Consider the following 16,659-nt stretch of genomic DNA (forward strand, 5'->3'; position numbering starts at 1 on the left):
AATCTTTAAGACACAAATTATATTCCATTTTTTTATTCTAAAGACAACCATGGAAAGAAGTACAGATAGTCATCACTTAACAACTGGTTACTTAGCAACCACTCACCAAAAGCTACTTAGGAACCCTATTCTGGTCACATGACCATTTATCAGGCACTTGGCAACCAACTCACCTTTACAGACAGTTGCTTCATTCATTTATGACTTTTTTGGCCAGTTTTCAGCTTTTTCGGTCAGTTTTTAGCAAAAAAAAGACAGTCATAGGAATACATTGATTTGCTTTACAATTACCCTAACAATGACCACCACAAAAAAAAAAAAGTATAAAATCGGGCTTGGTTACATGGGTACCTTGACTTATGACTATCATAACTTATGATGGAAATTCCAAACTCCATTATGGTTGTAAATTGAGGATTAACTGTAATTTAGAACAAGATCATAGCATTGGCTGCAGAGAGGACAGCCTCTCATGATCCTACCAAGATCCAAGCTTCAGTTTTATATGCATTATTATCTTTCCCCATCTACTTACTAAGAGCGAATCCAAAGGTTAGGGAATGTCTTGCTCTATCAGAGAAAATTAACATCTGGATCCCTCAGACTATGATGGCACCAACATGATGTCCTGCATTCATTAATATCATGCAAGTGCTGCCATTACATGCTTGCATCTCAACATCTGATGAATAGAATAGAATAGAATAGAATTTTTATTGGCCAAGTGTGATTGGACACACAAGGAATTTGTCTTGGTGCATATGCTCTCAGTGTACATAAAAGAAAAGATACGTTCATCAAGGTACAACATTTACAACACAATTGATGGTCAATATATCAATATAAATCATAAGGATTGCCAGCAACAAGTTATAGTCATACAGTCATAAGTGGAAAGAGATTGGTGATGGGAACTATGAAACGATTAATAGTAGTGCAGATTCAGTAAATAGTCTGACAGTGTTGAGGGAATTATTTGTTTAGCAGAGTGATGGCCTTTGGGAAAAAACTGTTCTTGTGTCTAGTTGTTCTGGTGTGCAGTGCTCTATAGCGTCGTTTTGAGGGTAGGAGTTGAAACAGTTTATGTCCAGGATGTGAGGGATCTGCAAATATTTTCACGGCCCTCTTCTTGATTTGTGCAGTATACAGGTCCTCAATGGAAGGCAGGTTGGTAGCAATTATTTTTTCTGCAGTTCTAATTATCCTCTGAAGTCTGTGTTTTTCTTGTTGGGTTGCAGAACCGAACCAGACAGTTATAGAGGTGCAAATGACAGAAAGTATGCAAGTCAAAAGATTTACATAATGATATTGTCATTAATATTTTTTCATCTGCTACTCTTGCCCACCCATAGATGCTCATAGTGCCAGGTGAATTCTAAGATGTATACTGATTGAAAAAGGCGGAAGTAGAACCGTGGTCACCCAGTTCTTACCTATACTGATTTGTGGAAGTTTATCAATATAACTGTACGTCAGACATTATCTTTGAGCTTGTCTTACTACATTATCTTTCTATGTGAATAACACAGAGAATAATAATGGAAAAAGGAATATACATGCACTTTAAGCTATAAAATAAAGATAATCAGAAACATAACAAAAATATATACCATAAATGAACACAATCTGGAGAGACAGGAAACCAGGATTTAATGGAATTTTTTTTTTCTCTCAACTTCAAAAAGCCTCTCCTGCATATATCCTACTAGTTAATTCCAACTGACTCAAAGAAGAAGAGAAGTTACTACAGGTTCTCAACCTCTGGGATCCAATTCTTACAGGGTAAACATCCAAAATTGAAAAGAGCTATAAAGATTATAGTTTGGTTAAGATATGGGATCAATTTTATCATTGGTTAGAAAAAAGATATAGATAAGCAAACTAATACTTACGTAAGAAAATAGTATAATCAGAATATTGTACTTGTGGAAAAAATGTAACAGATTAAATGACAATGAAGATAGAAGAAACAACAAAAAGATAAAGTCAAGGAGAAAACACCGAGATGTCACATGGAAGGAATGACTGATGTATTAAATGTTTGTTTGTCTATTAAATAAAAAAAATATTCAAAAAAAAAAGATTATAGTTTGGTATGGCATACAATTAAGGTTAAAACCAGGTGTCATTCAATATTCTCTATATTAGTTTCACTCCATCCATATAACTGAAATTGATGCTGCTTACTACCACTTATATCTAACTGTCCCATTGTTAAAAAATCTCCCTATACAGTGAAATTATAGCAATAGCAACAGCACTTAGACTTATATACTACTTCATAGTGCTTTTATAGCCCTCTCTAAGCGGTTTACAGAGTCACACTGCGCCACCTCGGCTCTTAGTTTACAGTATATACAATAGATAGTAAATACAGCGCACTATGTCTATGTATGTATATGTGTATACACATAAACACAGAAGCATACATACATACATGTGCACACTCATACACACACACAAACACACAAAACACAAAACAATATTAGTTAAGATATATTAAAACGAAAAGCCATAAAATGGTATTTGAGAGTCAATGTACATACTAGCTATGTATTTAGCATACAGTATCTCCACAGGAAAGTAGCAAGAATAATTATGCAATTAAGAAAAGTCTGCTAAATTCTGTAATAGCTGCTCCAAACATTATTTCATTAAGCTACACACAAAGATAAGGACTGTAATTCAATCATAAAAAACAATTGTAGCAACCGCAGCTTTTGCCTTTCATTTTTTTTCCATCCTGCCTTCCTTTTTCCTGTGCCTTTTTTTTTTTTTACCTTGTTTGCAATACTTGTGATAAATGACTTGATGTCTAGATTAGTTGGGCAGCTCTTCTGACAGGGGGCATCTGCACACTTTAAGCACCTGGGGAGGAAAGTAAATGAGTTAGAGTGACTTAGAGCACAAAGCACTGCCAACAACATACTATTTTTCCATGTACCTGACAGAAGCTAATCAATCTAAAAATTAATAATACACTACTGTTCGGGCAGAAACTCAAAAAGGTTCCCATGGGTAAGTGCTATTATCCCCATGTCACAGACAGGTAAACCAAGGCAGCTGATCCCAGATCATTCAAATCTTGAAAGTGAAAAGCAAGCCACCCATAAAATACAATTCCCCAGTGCATGTATTTGTTATGATTTGAATTATGTGATGACACTCTTCTGCAAAGTCTTTATTTCAAACAGGCAAAAGCAACATGTAGCACTAAGCCAGCAGATTTTAAGTCATTGCATTCCCTATCCAGCTTGCAGAATCCAGATGATGCTTTCGTTTTTTTATTTTTTATCACCTCATGTTAAACCTTCTTGTGCATATTCCATCGAAACAATAAAAACACAATAGAACCAAAAAAAAAATGCCAACATAGGAGGGCAGAATAATTCTAATATTAGCCTAATATTAGAATTCAGAATTATTAATTCTATTCCGGACATTTGCACTGTATAAAACTTCCATAAATATTAGCATACCGCCTAACAATAGTTTAAAAAACTGATAAAGAGCAACAAAAAAAAATGGATCTACTTATTTATGTTGAAATGGAACACTCATCTATGTTATATATGTAGTCCTCAATTTAACAACCGCAATTCAGACCAGAATTTCTCCTTTTAAGTGAGGTGATCGTTGAGGCACCCAATTTTACAACCTGTTTAGACACAGATGATAAGTGAATCACTGAAGTTGTGAATCATGTGGTCCTTAAGCAAATCCGGTTTTCCCCCATTGACTTTGCTTGCCGGAAGCTGGCTGGGAAGTTTATAAACGGTGATTATAGGACCCTGGGATGCTGCAACCATTGTAAATACATGCTAGATTCCCGGTGACCAAATTTTGATCACAAGACCATGGGGGTGCTGTGTTGGTTGTAAATATGAGGACTAGTTTTAAGTCCCATTTTTGCAGTGCCAGTGTAACATTAAATGGTCGCTAAATGAATGATTATAAATACCCTGCCATTTGAACAAGTTCTGCACTTACAGCAATCCTCTTCTCAAAAGGGGTTTACTAGTATGTCCAAATATGATAAATCAGTTTCAAGCTATGGTTTGCAATTCTGATATACTGTATTTGGATAATCTACAGCAGGGTTGTCAAACTCGCGGCCTGCGGGCTGGATGCGCCACGCGCTGGCCATGCCCACGCCCAGTTTAGCAAAGGGAGAAAAAGTCCCGATATGTCATGTGACGCCGCCATGACGACGTGGGTTTGACACCCCTGATCTACAGTAATGCTAAATTATGGCTTAACTTGCAATCAAAGGAGGTCATGCTAGAGTCATCATCATCATCATCATAGAATAGAATAGAATAGAATTTTATTGGCCAAGTGTGATTGGACACACAAGGAATTTGTCTTGGTGCATATGCTCTCAGTGTACATAAAAGAAAAGATACGTTCATCAAGGTACAACATTTACAAAACAATTGATGGTCAATATATCAATATAAATCATAAAGATTGCCAGCAACAAGTTATAGTCATACAGTCATAAGTGGAAAGAGATTGGTGATGGGAACTATGAGACGATTAATAGTAGTGCAGATTTAGTAAATAGTTTGACAGTGTTGAGGGAATTATTTGTTTAGCAGAGTGATGGCCTTCAGGAAAAAACTGTTCTTGTGTCTAGTTTCTTGTGTCATCATCATCATCATTATCAGATCATGTGCAAAGCACATTGCTAGCAGGTGTTCTCCAACAGTTTCTATCATTTACAGCATCTTTGGCATTGTCCCAAGGGACCTTAATTATCTTAAGAACTTCCTTAAGTGCTTGGCGCCAACTTTTCTGAGGCTGGCCTCATTTTCTCTCTTCTCCAGCATAGTGCAATTTTTGGATGCCTGTGTTTAGGTATACATAAGATATAGCCAACAAGCTGCATTTGACGTTCATCCACAGTTCCCAATAGGTGTCCTAAGTCTAATCTTTGTAGTACCTCTTCACGTGGTCATGATATGAGAAGATTCTCAAGCAGCATTGTTGGAGAATATTTTAACCATTTAATTATGGTTGTACAATTCCATGTTTCACAAATATATATTGCAGTTGGTATAACAACACTTTTGAAGAGTTTTATCTTTGTGGTAATACTTATGGCTGTGTGGACCAAATTGGGCGCATATGCTGAAACACAGCCACTGCCGTTCTAATTCAAAGGTTAATGTCCTTATCTGTACCTCCATTCATAGATACAATGCTACCAAGATAAGTAAATTGTTGGACTTCTATAGTTCTAATTGTTCTATAACCTGGCCAACCCTTCTCACTTTACCCAGACTTGGGACTGTCTGGGTTACCTCAAAACAGAGTTGGCCCAAGTAGAGTTTCATACAAGAGTAACAAAAGCTAAAAAACAGCTAAAAAACCACATTTTGAAAAGAAAAACAGAAAAGCTAAAGGTTAGATATGGGCAACAGGAATCTTCAAATCATAGGGCAAGGTCCCAAACCATAATACTGATATCATAGTTTATTATATATTGTTTTCATTTGCCCCTCTCAAAGATATATTTGAAGTAATATAAATCATGCCATGTAGAAATGACATGAGCAGGTTCTGTTAAATCATCTTTAACAAACAGGGACAAATGATCAATCTTCAAAACATTATAGAAGAATGCAAACTTATTCTCATCTTATGAACTTAATCAAAACCCATAAGATTCCTTGCTCTTAATAAACTTCACTCTGATCTAAGCATTCCTTTGTTCTTGTTCTTTTTAATCTTTTTTCTACTTGCAAAAGGGCAGAGCACTAGAGTCAGACACAAATACATGAGGTGACTTCAGGCAAATCTGTATCCCTTCCTTTCTGCCAAATTTTAGCTACTGATCTGGAAAATAGGAACTATAGAAGTGCTTTATTTTACTTGTTCCAAGTATTACACTTATTAACATGCATTTTCTAAAAGCAAAGAGGTAGAATATTATGTCATAAAGTACCAACTCATATTCTTAAGATGTGATGAGTTGCAATCTCCCACATTCAGACCATTCTTATGATTATCAAATTATAATCATGTCATGTTATTTATAATCAGATGTTGAATGTAAGGGGGTAAACTTATTTTCAAGAAGAATATTTAATCCATAATGTAATCTTTACTGGAGAAAGAGAGAGGTTAAAAGGATATTCAAAACAGAATTGAGAAAATGTAGACAAATGTAGACATTCAAGGGGAGAATATAGTTCAATCTGAGAGTTACCTTTGAATAAAATATAGATAAGTTCAACTTTAAAGTTCAAATATATGAGAAAACAATGGGTAAGCCTCTTTGGTTCCTCTAACAAAGGAGAAGAGGAATATAATTATGTCAAAGTAGACAGCTTGGAAGACATTACCAGACTAATCACCATTCAAAGCAACTGCCCGTTAGATTCAACTAGGAAAGGTAAAATAAAACAAGATCAAATCAAGATTGACCAGGAAGCCATTTTTTGCACTACGGCACGCGTATAATGGCGTCATTATGCATCTTTCACCAAACACTATACATCTCCATATTTTATTTTATTATTATTATGGAGCTGGCTCATAAATAACAGCTGTTGAAAATGTCAAATGTTAATGAGGCAGGGCAATGCAAGCCTGAATTTGTGGCATTGGCTGGGAAGGGAGGGGGCTGGAAGTGCTGCGAATATGCCAGCATAGACAGACTCTTATAACAACACCATCTTCCAATTCTCAGAGCACTCTGCAGACTAAAGTGCATCAGTCTGCCATTAATCCCACTTATCACTCTGACAGCTCAGTAATTACACCACTGCTACAGCCCAGGTACTGCAGTTGTAATAAAATATCAACCGCTGTGCAGGATGCATGCTGGTGAGATGTTTTATTAAACTTCGGAGGGGTGGGGGAGGGCGGCTTGATCATCAAGTGACATTAGTGTTGACCTATTTTTTCTATTTGACAATAAATTAGCCTTTGACCATGCCATAATAGATATTACAGAGTGCATTTACTGTTCCCAAACAGCAAAAGGTGCAGCATTCCAAGGAACTGGGCAAATGGCATAAAATAAGACGGTACGAGAGGCATGTCAGAGCATTACTACCTAAATGGCTATAAATGATTGATATAGTGAGAAATCACAAGCATGGCTCTACACTTGGGAGAGAAATGCAACAATTACCAAAAAAAAAAAAAAAAAACCACCCCACAAACCACCACCCTATATGTAAATTGTTCCAGACAATGATTTTTTCCCTATAAAACTTCCATCATTTTGAATTTTATGCTTCTGATGTCTTCTGCTGCCTTTCAGACGGAATGCACTATCATTTAAATTAAATAATACTGAGGAACTAAAGAAAACATTTTAAAAGTCATAAATAAATACAGCATCAAACCCCACACATTTATTTCCACGCTATTTTGAAAAGAGAGGTACTCAATCCAAACTAGATCAAGGAAGACAGTAATTAAATTAATTAATCTAAACCTATTGTTTATAAAAATAAAATCTTTGTTTGAACAATATTTACTATGAATTTATGAATTTGTATATACACATAAAAATTATGGATTTGTATCTACTCATAAAATTAGTTCTGCAGGGATGGCATTTCTTCCTTAATGGTACAAGAAAGAGCACCTATCCTGTTTTATAACAATGCAACAGGTGGGCAAAGCATGTTTGATATCCTTAAAGAATGAACACTTGAAGAAGCACATATGATTTTAATTTTAAATAAATCCTTTTACATAAAATTATTTATTTATGAAAATACACTCAACTCATACTCATAGCAAAACCTACTTGGAAGGATGAGAAACAATGAAAAAGTCTACTAGTGTCAAAAATAAGTACACAGGTCTCCTGTTCAATGGACTGTATATTCTTTTATTTTATTTTATTTATTTATTTATTTATTTTGTCAAGCATGTAATAGGAAACAGATATAAGTATAAACGTAATTATGAATACATGAAATGGATACATGTAAAAGGGAACGTTAGGAAAGGAACAGTAGGCACGCTGGTGCGCTTATGCACGCCCCTTAGAGACCTCTTAGGAATGGGATGAGGTTGACAGTAGACAGTCTAAGATTAAAGTTTTGGGGTATGTTCTGTTTAAATTTCAGTATACTGTAATCAGTGCACACTGAATCACTGTTCATAGAAGAGATCATTTCTGCTTCAAAGCTGGCTGAGGAATTCTGGGAGCTGAAGTCCACAAGTCTTAAAGTTGACAGGGTTGGAGACCCCTGAACTATAAGACAATTAAAATACAAAAAAGAACACTGAATCAGACAAAAAAGCAAGTAACTTTTCTATTTATTGTTATAATTGTGTTGATTGTTACAAATTTGTTTTTGTGTTGATTGTTACAAAATTGTTTCAATCAAAGTATAAGAGCACAAACGTGCCTACCGTTCCTGTCCTATTGTTTTTTCTTACATATATATGCTTATACTTCCTTATATTTCCTCATATATATGTTTATATACTATAGAATCATTTTGTGTGATGCTTGTGTATATTGTTGTGACAAAAATAAATAAATGAAATAAATAAAATAAAATAAAGTAGCCTACAGCAAGGAGGCTATAAAATTTTAAATTTTAAAATACCACAAAATCATCTAATATTCATCTAATATTACACAAAAACACTTCTGTTCATGCAACAAGTAAGTTGCTGCTCTCTGACCTACACATAGCAATGTAAATGTAAGAAAATTGTAGGACATAAATGGGGAAAAAATACATTGGCAAACACGCAAAACCTCAAAGCTGCAGTTCCCGTCACTATTTTTAAAAAGTAACAATTTTTACTTCCTGCCCCCTTTAAAAATAAACAGGTAATATCTCAAGCAAAATAAATGCTTTTTTCCCCTTTGCAATTAAATATGCATTCTTTCCTCTAAAAAAGAACAATTTGGACTATTCTTAGAATTGTGACTAAAAAAAAAAAAAACCTCGGAAACATCAGTAGACATGACATTTCAGTGTCAATCTGGATATGACTTCGAGTTATCCAAGTTTTTATTTTTTAAAAAATAGAAAACTAATTCCCCCTCCTCATAAAACTAGTAAAATACTTCAAAGTAGGGTTGATAAGACTATATAAAAATAAGGAAGGAGAACGGAAGCTTTGAAATTGTCAGCTGTTCCAAACAGCAGTGTAACAGCAGATTTATATGGACAGGAGTCAGTAACCTCCCATAATGATAATTTATATTTCTGCTTATAATTATTTCGTAATTTGTATTTGTAGCTGCAGATAAGCCAGCTATAATGGCTTTTATATTTTATACAAATCTATGTCTTTTAACAACACATTTTCTCTTCTTTGCTAACACTTAAGTGGCTTCTCTACTTGAAAGTATTTTCACCCTAGTCTCAGCATTTCTGTCCCAACGAATCTCCCATCTAAAGACTTTTGCAGTTCTACTGGCTACTTGACTTTGACGTTGAGAAAAATAAACATTAAGACTGTACCAGCAAGCTGTTTCTGAGCTGACCAATACCTAGATATTATTTCAGTGAACAATTCTTATCCTCTTTTGTAAATAATTTAAACCGAACTATATGAGGGCAGACGAGGCATTTCAAACAATGATCAACATTCTTTTAATTTTTTCCACAAGAAATCTGAATGCAAAATAATTAATTTGTATTGGTTGAACTATGTTTTTCTGTCCTGCCTTCCAGACATAATGTATGATATAGGTATTTAAACTGTCCTTCCCAAGTTATGTAAAATAACTACACCAATTTTCAGTGTTAAATATGCCTCTTTTAGCCAATAGTAGAATGGTCAAAGGTAAAGCTGCCTTTGACTAATATTATGAATGATAATCACAATTATAGCATAATATTCACACTCCTCTCTGACATCAATGTAACTAATTCAGTATTTTGCATTAACTAAGAAGGTGCAAAAGCCTGACCAAACCTTTCAAATCCAAACCTTTCCTCAAGTCCTCCAAGCATCCAATATGGAAGACTGCTATGAATTCAATGGGGAATTTTTTTTTCATGTGCATAACTGAATTTGCTTTGGCTTCCACATGGGTGAACTACTGTTGATCTGAAATAACCGTTCTTGTTCTCAAATAGACTAGAAATCAATCTAAGCTGTACCAACTCTGCTTGAGTGGACACAAGGTTCATTTGGAATAAATAAAATACTTTCTGGGCCATTCAAAATGCTGAAATTATATCTTTGACAGTCTCACTTTGGCTACACCATGCCCTAAAATAAGCCCTTATTGTAACTACGTGGGTAACTTGACCTGTGTCAAAATTTTAACTTGTTGGCTCTGGAATCGTGCTTCAGATATTGAAACCTTTTGTCCTTTTACCCTCAGCACTGATCTGGAGAGTGACCCCTCTTTGCCTATTATCTCTGCTGCAAATGCTCAGGATTGTTTCTTAACCCAGGGTTGTCTGACAATACATGTTGCATCACTACGTGAGTCCTGGTAAAAGACAACATGGAAGCTATTTAAAAAATCATTACGCATGCAGAAGCTTTTCTCCTGCAGGTTTCTATACCGAATCTGCAAACATCTGCAAGAGCTGATCTGATGCTACCAACAAGCTCCTTCTGAGCTGACCAATACCTAGATATTATTTCAGTGAACAATTCCTATCCTCTTCTGTAAATAATTTAAACCGAACTATATGAGGGCAGATCAGGCATTTCTAACAATAACCAACATTCTTTTCATTTTTTCCACAAGAAATCTGAATGCAAAATAATTAATTGGTATTGGTTGAACTATGTTTTTCTCTCCTGTCTTCCAGACATAATATATGGTATAGGTTTTTAAACTGTCCTTCCCAAGTTATGTAAAATAACTACACCAATTTTCAGTGTTAAAATGTTTTATGTATTGAAATGTAAAGCTTACCTTTATTTATTTTGTAATTATAAACTGCCTCAAGCACTCTGAGACCTGCCTTCTATTTTATTTTTATTTTTTTAAAAATTTCTAGAACTAAAAGAAATAAATACATGTTAGTGAGATTTCTTCCAGTAGTTTGATTGATTGGTTCTCAACATGTTGTTCATTACTATGTCTGTGAGTAATTAAACATTGTAGGCAAGTATGTCATTGGCCTATAGTTTCCTGGTGGTGTCCATTTTGCCGAGTTTTTTTGAATCAGGTAAGTTTTACCAGTTATTAAATGATCATTGATGTCTCCTTCGTGCAATACTTCATTAAGCTATTTAGCTATACTTAGCTGGAAGCTGGTCAGATATTTGAGCCAAAAACTATGCAATTGCTCATTTCCAAGAAATGTCCAGTTCTTAATCCTTTTCACTCAATTTTTAACCATTTCTGCTGTTAAAACTAGGCCTCCCATTCGAGTTTTACTTAAATCATCTTCATGTTATTTTATCCATCTAGCATTTTTATTATAGTCTTGAGTTTTCCATAGAACAAAACTAGATTCGTTTCCTTTTTGTTTGGTTTTTCATGTTCAGAATTTCTATTGCCATTTATACTTTGGTAGAATTGCCTCTTATCTGATTGAGACAGCTTATTTTGCTTAAATTGGATAAATCGTGTGTCATAGTGTTCAATTTTTCCAGCTATTGCTATTATTTGTTACTTTATGATTTCCAAAACTTGTTCAAATTTTCTGCTGCTAAGCCAGTATTTTTTTATTAGACTTATATTCTTCAATTTTTGCTCTTTCATATTTTTTTAAATTACATGCATCTGATATTAATTTCTTTACTTGGCTTCCAATTTGATCTTTGACTTTGGGATTTGATATTATTTTGCTTTTGGTTTACTAATTTCAATATCTATTTATTTATAACCGCCACTGCTGTACTCTAGGCAATCTGATTGGTCTGTTTGATAAATGTTATTTTAATCCTTGCAAGCATTTTATTCACATTCTTAATTACAGATGCTAGATCTTTTTAGGGCACTATTTAGAATAGAATAGAATTTTATTGGCCAAGCGTGATTGGACACACAAGGAATTTGTCTTGGTGCATATGCTCTCAGTGTACATAAAAGAAAAGATACGTTCATCAAGGTACAACATTTACAACACAATTGATGGTCAATATATCAATATAAATCATAAGGATTGCCAGCAACAAGTTATAGTCATACAGTCATAAGTGGAAAGAGATTGGTGATGGGAACTATGAAACGATTAATAGTAGTGCAGATTCAGTAAATAGTCTGACAGTGTTGAGGGAATTATTTGTTTAGCAGAGTGATGGCCTTCGGGGAAAAAACTGTTCTTGTGTCTAGTTGTTCTGGTGTGCAGTGCTCTATAGCGTCGTTTTGAGGGTAGGAGTTGAAACAGTTTATGTCCAGGATGCGAGGGATCTGCAAATATTTTCATGGCCCTCTTCTTGATTCGTGCAGTATACAGGTCCTCAATGGAAGGCAGGTTGGTAGCAATTGTTTTATTTTCAATGCTAGCAATCTTCTTTTTTCTACTGGTAATTCTGCATATGCCATAAACTTCTCTTTAAATTCTTTTTTTTTTTAAAGTTTTTTTTATTTTATAGACAAACATACATTTAAAACATTTAAATTCTTCTTGTAGGGAGGTCAGTTCATAGGCTGTTTCAGTGCTGGCCTGTACTAGTTCTGTTGTTATTATTTCTTCCAAGTTCATATCAGTTGTTTTCTTTACATTTCCACTTGTTATCTGAGTTTCTTTTTCTACACTACTATTTCTTTGGGGTCTTATATTTTCACAACTTTTCTGAACTTCTTCCAACTTGAATATTTTACTTCAAGTAATGAATTAACAAATTCCATTTAACAAATTAGTTTTTATTTTTTTCCTCTATTCAGCATTTAACTTTGTTATTTTCAATAGCTTTTCTGGATTGACTGCTTCAGCAAGGGTCCTTGGTTTTTGTTAATGTAGTTATTCAGGCCCTGCTTTTCTTCCTTCATAGTTTGCTTCACCTTAGAAGTCCTTTACCCACATCAGCTCTTGGCAAATACAGTGTATCAATATCAACAAAGCTTGGTGCATTGTCATTAGTTTTCTTGTCTTCCAATCCAAATTATGAAGTTTCATCTGGGTCTAGTCAACTATTCCTGCTATATACTGAATAGCAAGGACTACCCACATATTAATTGCTTTAATGATGTTTCCACCATTTAGCTTTGATTTCAAAATTTTCTGAACTCATTTTATATATTTGGTAAAAGTTTTTTTTTTGATAATTTCATTGCATAATAAATTGGAAGCTTCCAAAATATTTGTAGCTTTCTTCTGGTACTACTGGATTTATCAAATTTTCATTGTTAAGCTCCATTCCACTATATTCAACAATTTTGCCTGTCTTTATGGCTATGATTTGTCAGTGCCAAATTCCATTCCAATATTTTTCTAAAGTCTATTGTGCTTTTTCATAAAGAATTTAGTTCATGCTTTGTTTTTCCAAATAATTTTAAATCAACCATATAGACTAAGTGAGAAATTTGGGGAGAATTATGGTTTATTGCCTTGTCTTCCAGATCTTTAGGCTGGATTTAGTATTTTTTCCATCTAGAGCAGGGGTATCAAACTGGTGTCCCACGGGTTGAATGTGTCACCTGCAGGCCACGCCCACCCCAGCTCTGCAAAGGGAAAAAATGTTGCGATATGTCATGTGATGGCAAGGTGACACTGCGAGTTTGATACCAGTGACCTAGAGAGTTCTTTCCAAGGGCCTGGATTTGGAAGATTATTATTAATTTTGGTCTTTTAATGACCCCATAATCCCTTGCATCGGGGTGGAGTTGGGGCAACTGAATGGAACTGACTGTTTACTGACCGGATGCCCTTCTGGTTTGTGCCAATTAGCCAGATGTTCAGATTGGATTTGTCACTTTTATCCTACATACTTTCCTTATCATTAATCTATGGTAGCCTAATCTAGACCAAGGACCACCATATGAAATGAAAGACAAATTCTCCCCAAGTCCCTTTTTATAAAATACACAAAATGCACACTTTGAAAAAAAACAAAAAACCAGTCAATGTACATGGGCATATTTATAAAATATTTTTTTAAAAACAAATGACCTCTGGATCAGTGGTCCAGATTAGGATACCATTCTCTTCCAATTACAAAACAAGAAGTTACATGAAGATAAGCCTTCTTATATTGCTCAGTCTGCCATTTACAACATATATAATGTTATAATGGTTATATTGTATCATTAATTTAAGAAACAATTACACACATTTTGCTGGGTAAAAAAAATGTCTTGCTTGTGGAATTTTCAAGAATAGAATAGAATAGAATAGAATAGAATAGAATAGAATAGAATAGAATAGAATAGAATAGAATAGAATTTTTGTATTGGCCAAGTGTGATTGAACACACAAGGAATTTGTCTTTGGTGCATATGCTCTCTGTGTACATAAAAGAAAAAGATACATTCATCAAGAATCATAAGGTACAACACTTAATGATAGTCATAGGGTACAAATAATAAACCATTTGTTTGGCTAAGTATTACCAAGAATCCTGTTCTAAATTGGCTTGTCTGGCCCTACAGCTCTATTTAGAAACCAAAAACAATTACTACTAACTTGCCTATCATTGAGGACCTGTATACTGCATGAGTCAAAAAGAGGGCTGTGAAAATATTTACACATCCTGGACATAAACCATTTCAACTCATACCCGCAAAATTATGCTATAGAGGACTGCACACCAGAACAATTAGAAACAAGAACAGTTTTTCCCCGAACGCCATCACTCTGCTAAACAAATAATTCCCTCAACACTGTCAAACTATATACTAAGTCTGCGCTACTATTAATCTTCTCATCGTTCCCATCACCCATCTTCCTTTCACTTATGACTTTATTACTGTAACTTTGTTGCTTGTATCCTTACGATTTATACTGATATTGATTGTTTCCTGATTGCTTACTTGTACCCTATGACTATCATTAAGTGTTGTATGTTATGATTCTTGACGGGTGTATCTTCTCTATTTATGTACACAGAGAGCATATGCACCAAAGACAAATTCCCTGTGTGTCCAATCACACTTGGCCAATAAAAATTCTATTCTATTTTATTCAAAGAAGAATATCCAGACTGACGTTAGAGATGAAATACATTCAAGAAAAAACACTATTGCAATTATTCTATTGGAATTATATTTTTGCTTCAATTGTACTCCGAGACTGATTCACTGATTCCCCTCAATCTGAATCAGTCCCAATTTCTAACTTTTTCCCCCTCCTGTAGCAACTTCCTAACCCCGTATTTTCCATGTTTTTTCTTTTCTGAATATCCCCTTTCTGACAAGGCTGCTTCCCTGAGGCATTACCTCTCTCTATCCTCATTTTTGTGTGTGTCAAAGCTAAAATCAATGGAGGTAAAGATAACTTGTTCCTAAGAAGATCACCTACAGCATAGCCATAAAAACAAGGAACAAAGAAAGGATTGTTTGATAGGGAGACATTTTCAAAGTTCTCAAAGGATTCAAAGCCTAAAGTACTGTTAAGGAGCAGTACCTGAGGAGATAACAGCCTCAGAAAACTCTACAGCAGCCAGTTATATACTAACCAATTCCATTAAGGACATTGTTTTGTCAGTGAAATCTCACTCTGCATCTCAGTGGAACATTTCTTCTCCCCCCTCAAACTTTCCTTTCTCCTTTTCCTTGATCATAACAGGATAAGAAATATAATAGTTCTTTCTTTCATAAGCATAGCTTCCAAAATACCTTTTGCACTGTTTGTGGAGGACATGCTTTTAAATAATAGGGTATTTGTGAAACATTTTGTCTTAGGGGTGTTTTTTTATGTTCAATTTTTGTTGCTTTGTGAACACCGTAGGAGAAAAATTGAGTTAGTCTATGGTGGCAAAAAAAAAAAAGAAGAAGAAGAAGGATTCTGGTAGCACCTTTTCCAACTAACACATACTATTAAAAAATAAAATACAAGCTTTTGTGACCCGCAGCTCGCTTCATCAGGTGTAAAGAGTGACTAGAGTGATGTAAGATTTAAATTGGGGTAAGGCATGGAGAAGGGAGGAGAAGGCAGGTTGGTTATGCAGAGGCATCGCTCCTGTTATTGATTGTAAGGATCTGCTTCAGGTTGAGTAGTGGTCTGTAGGTAAGTATGGGCCCACCATCTGCATTTTCTGAAACACTGGGTGGTAGGCCCATACTTGATAATATGGGAACCAAACCCACATGACTATTTTGCCCCTCTCTCACCTGTACCACCAACATAATCACAGCCTTTATAGGTTTATACACACCCAAGATTAGAAGCAGCTGTACATAGTCTTCCTCTAAATGCCATGATGGCGAACCTATGGCATGCATGCTCGAGGTGGCACACAGAACCATCTTTCCAGGCACACAAGCTGTCGCCCAACTCACCTGCAACTGTGCATGCGTGCGTGCCCTAGCTGGTGTTTGGGCCCCCGGTGTGCATGTGTGCAATTCAGGGGACCCAGCTCTCCTGCACATGTGCGCGTGTTTGCGCATGTGTGTGAGAGTATTTGTGTGCAGCGCGCGCATTCATAGATGGGATTCATGCACATGCATTGCACCTGCAAAAACCATGTGCATGCATAGATGGTGCGATTGCACTCACAGTGCATGGGGGAGCCACACAAAACCTGCACGTATGCGCAGATGGTGCGATTGCTCATGCAGTGCATGGGGAGGGGCCGTGCATTAGCGCACGA

General features: G+C 35.3%; 1 protein-coding gene across 2 annotated transcripts in view; it reads right to left on the reverse strand.

Moving 5' to 3' along the window:
- DPYD (dihydropyrimidine dehydrogenase) overlaps nucleotides 1–16,659 on the reverse strand; it is a 684,632-nt gene that overhangs the window by 503,000 nt on the left and 164,973 nt on the right. For both annotated transcript variants that reach the window (XM_058176033.1, XM_058176032.1), the window contains one exon: nucleotides 2,781–2,868. In XM_058176033.1, coding sequence (XP_058032016.1) covers nucleotides 2,781–2,868 — 88 coding nt within the window. The remainder of the gene's footprint in view (nucleotides 1–2,780; nucleotides 2,869–16,659) is intronic.

This window comes from Ahaetulla prasina, chromosome 3 (assembly GCF_028640845.1).
Source record: "Ahaetulla prasina isolate Xishuangbanna chromosome 3, ASM2864084v1, whole genome shotgun sequence".
In the NCBI taxonomy this organism is placed as follows: domain Eukaryota; kingdom Metazoa; phylum Chordata; class Lepidosauria; order Squamata; family Colubridae; genus Ahaetulla; species Ahaetulla prasina.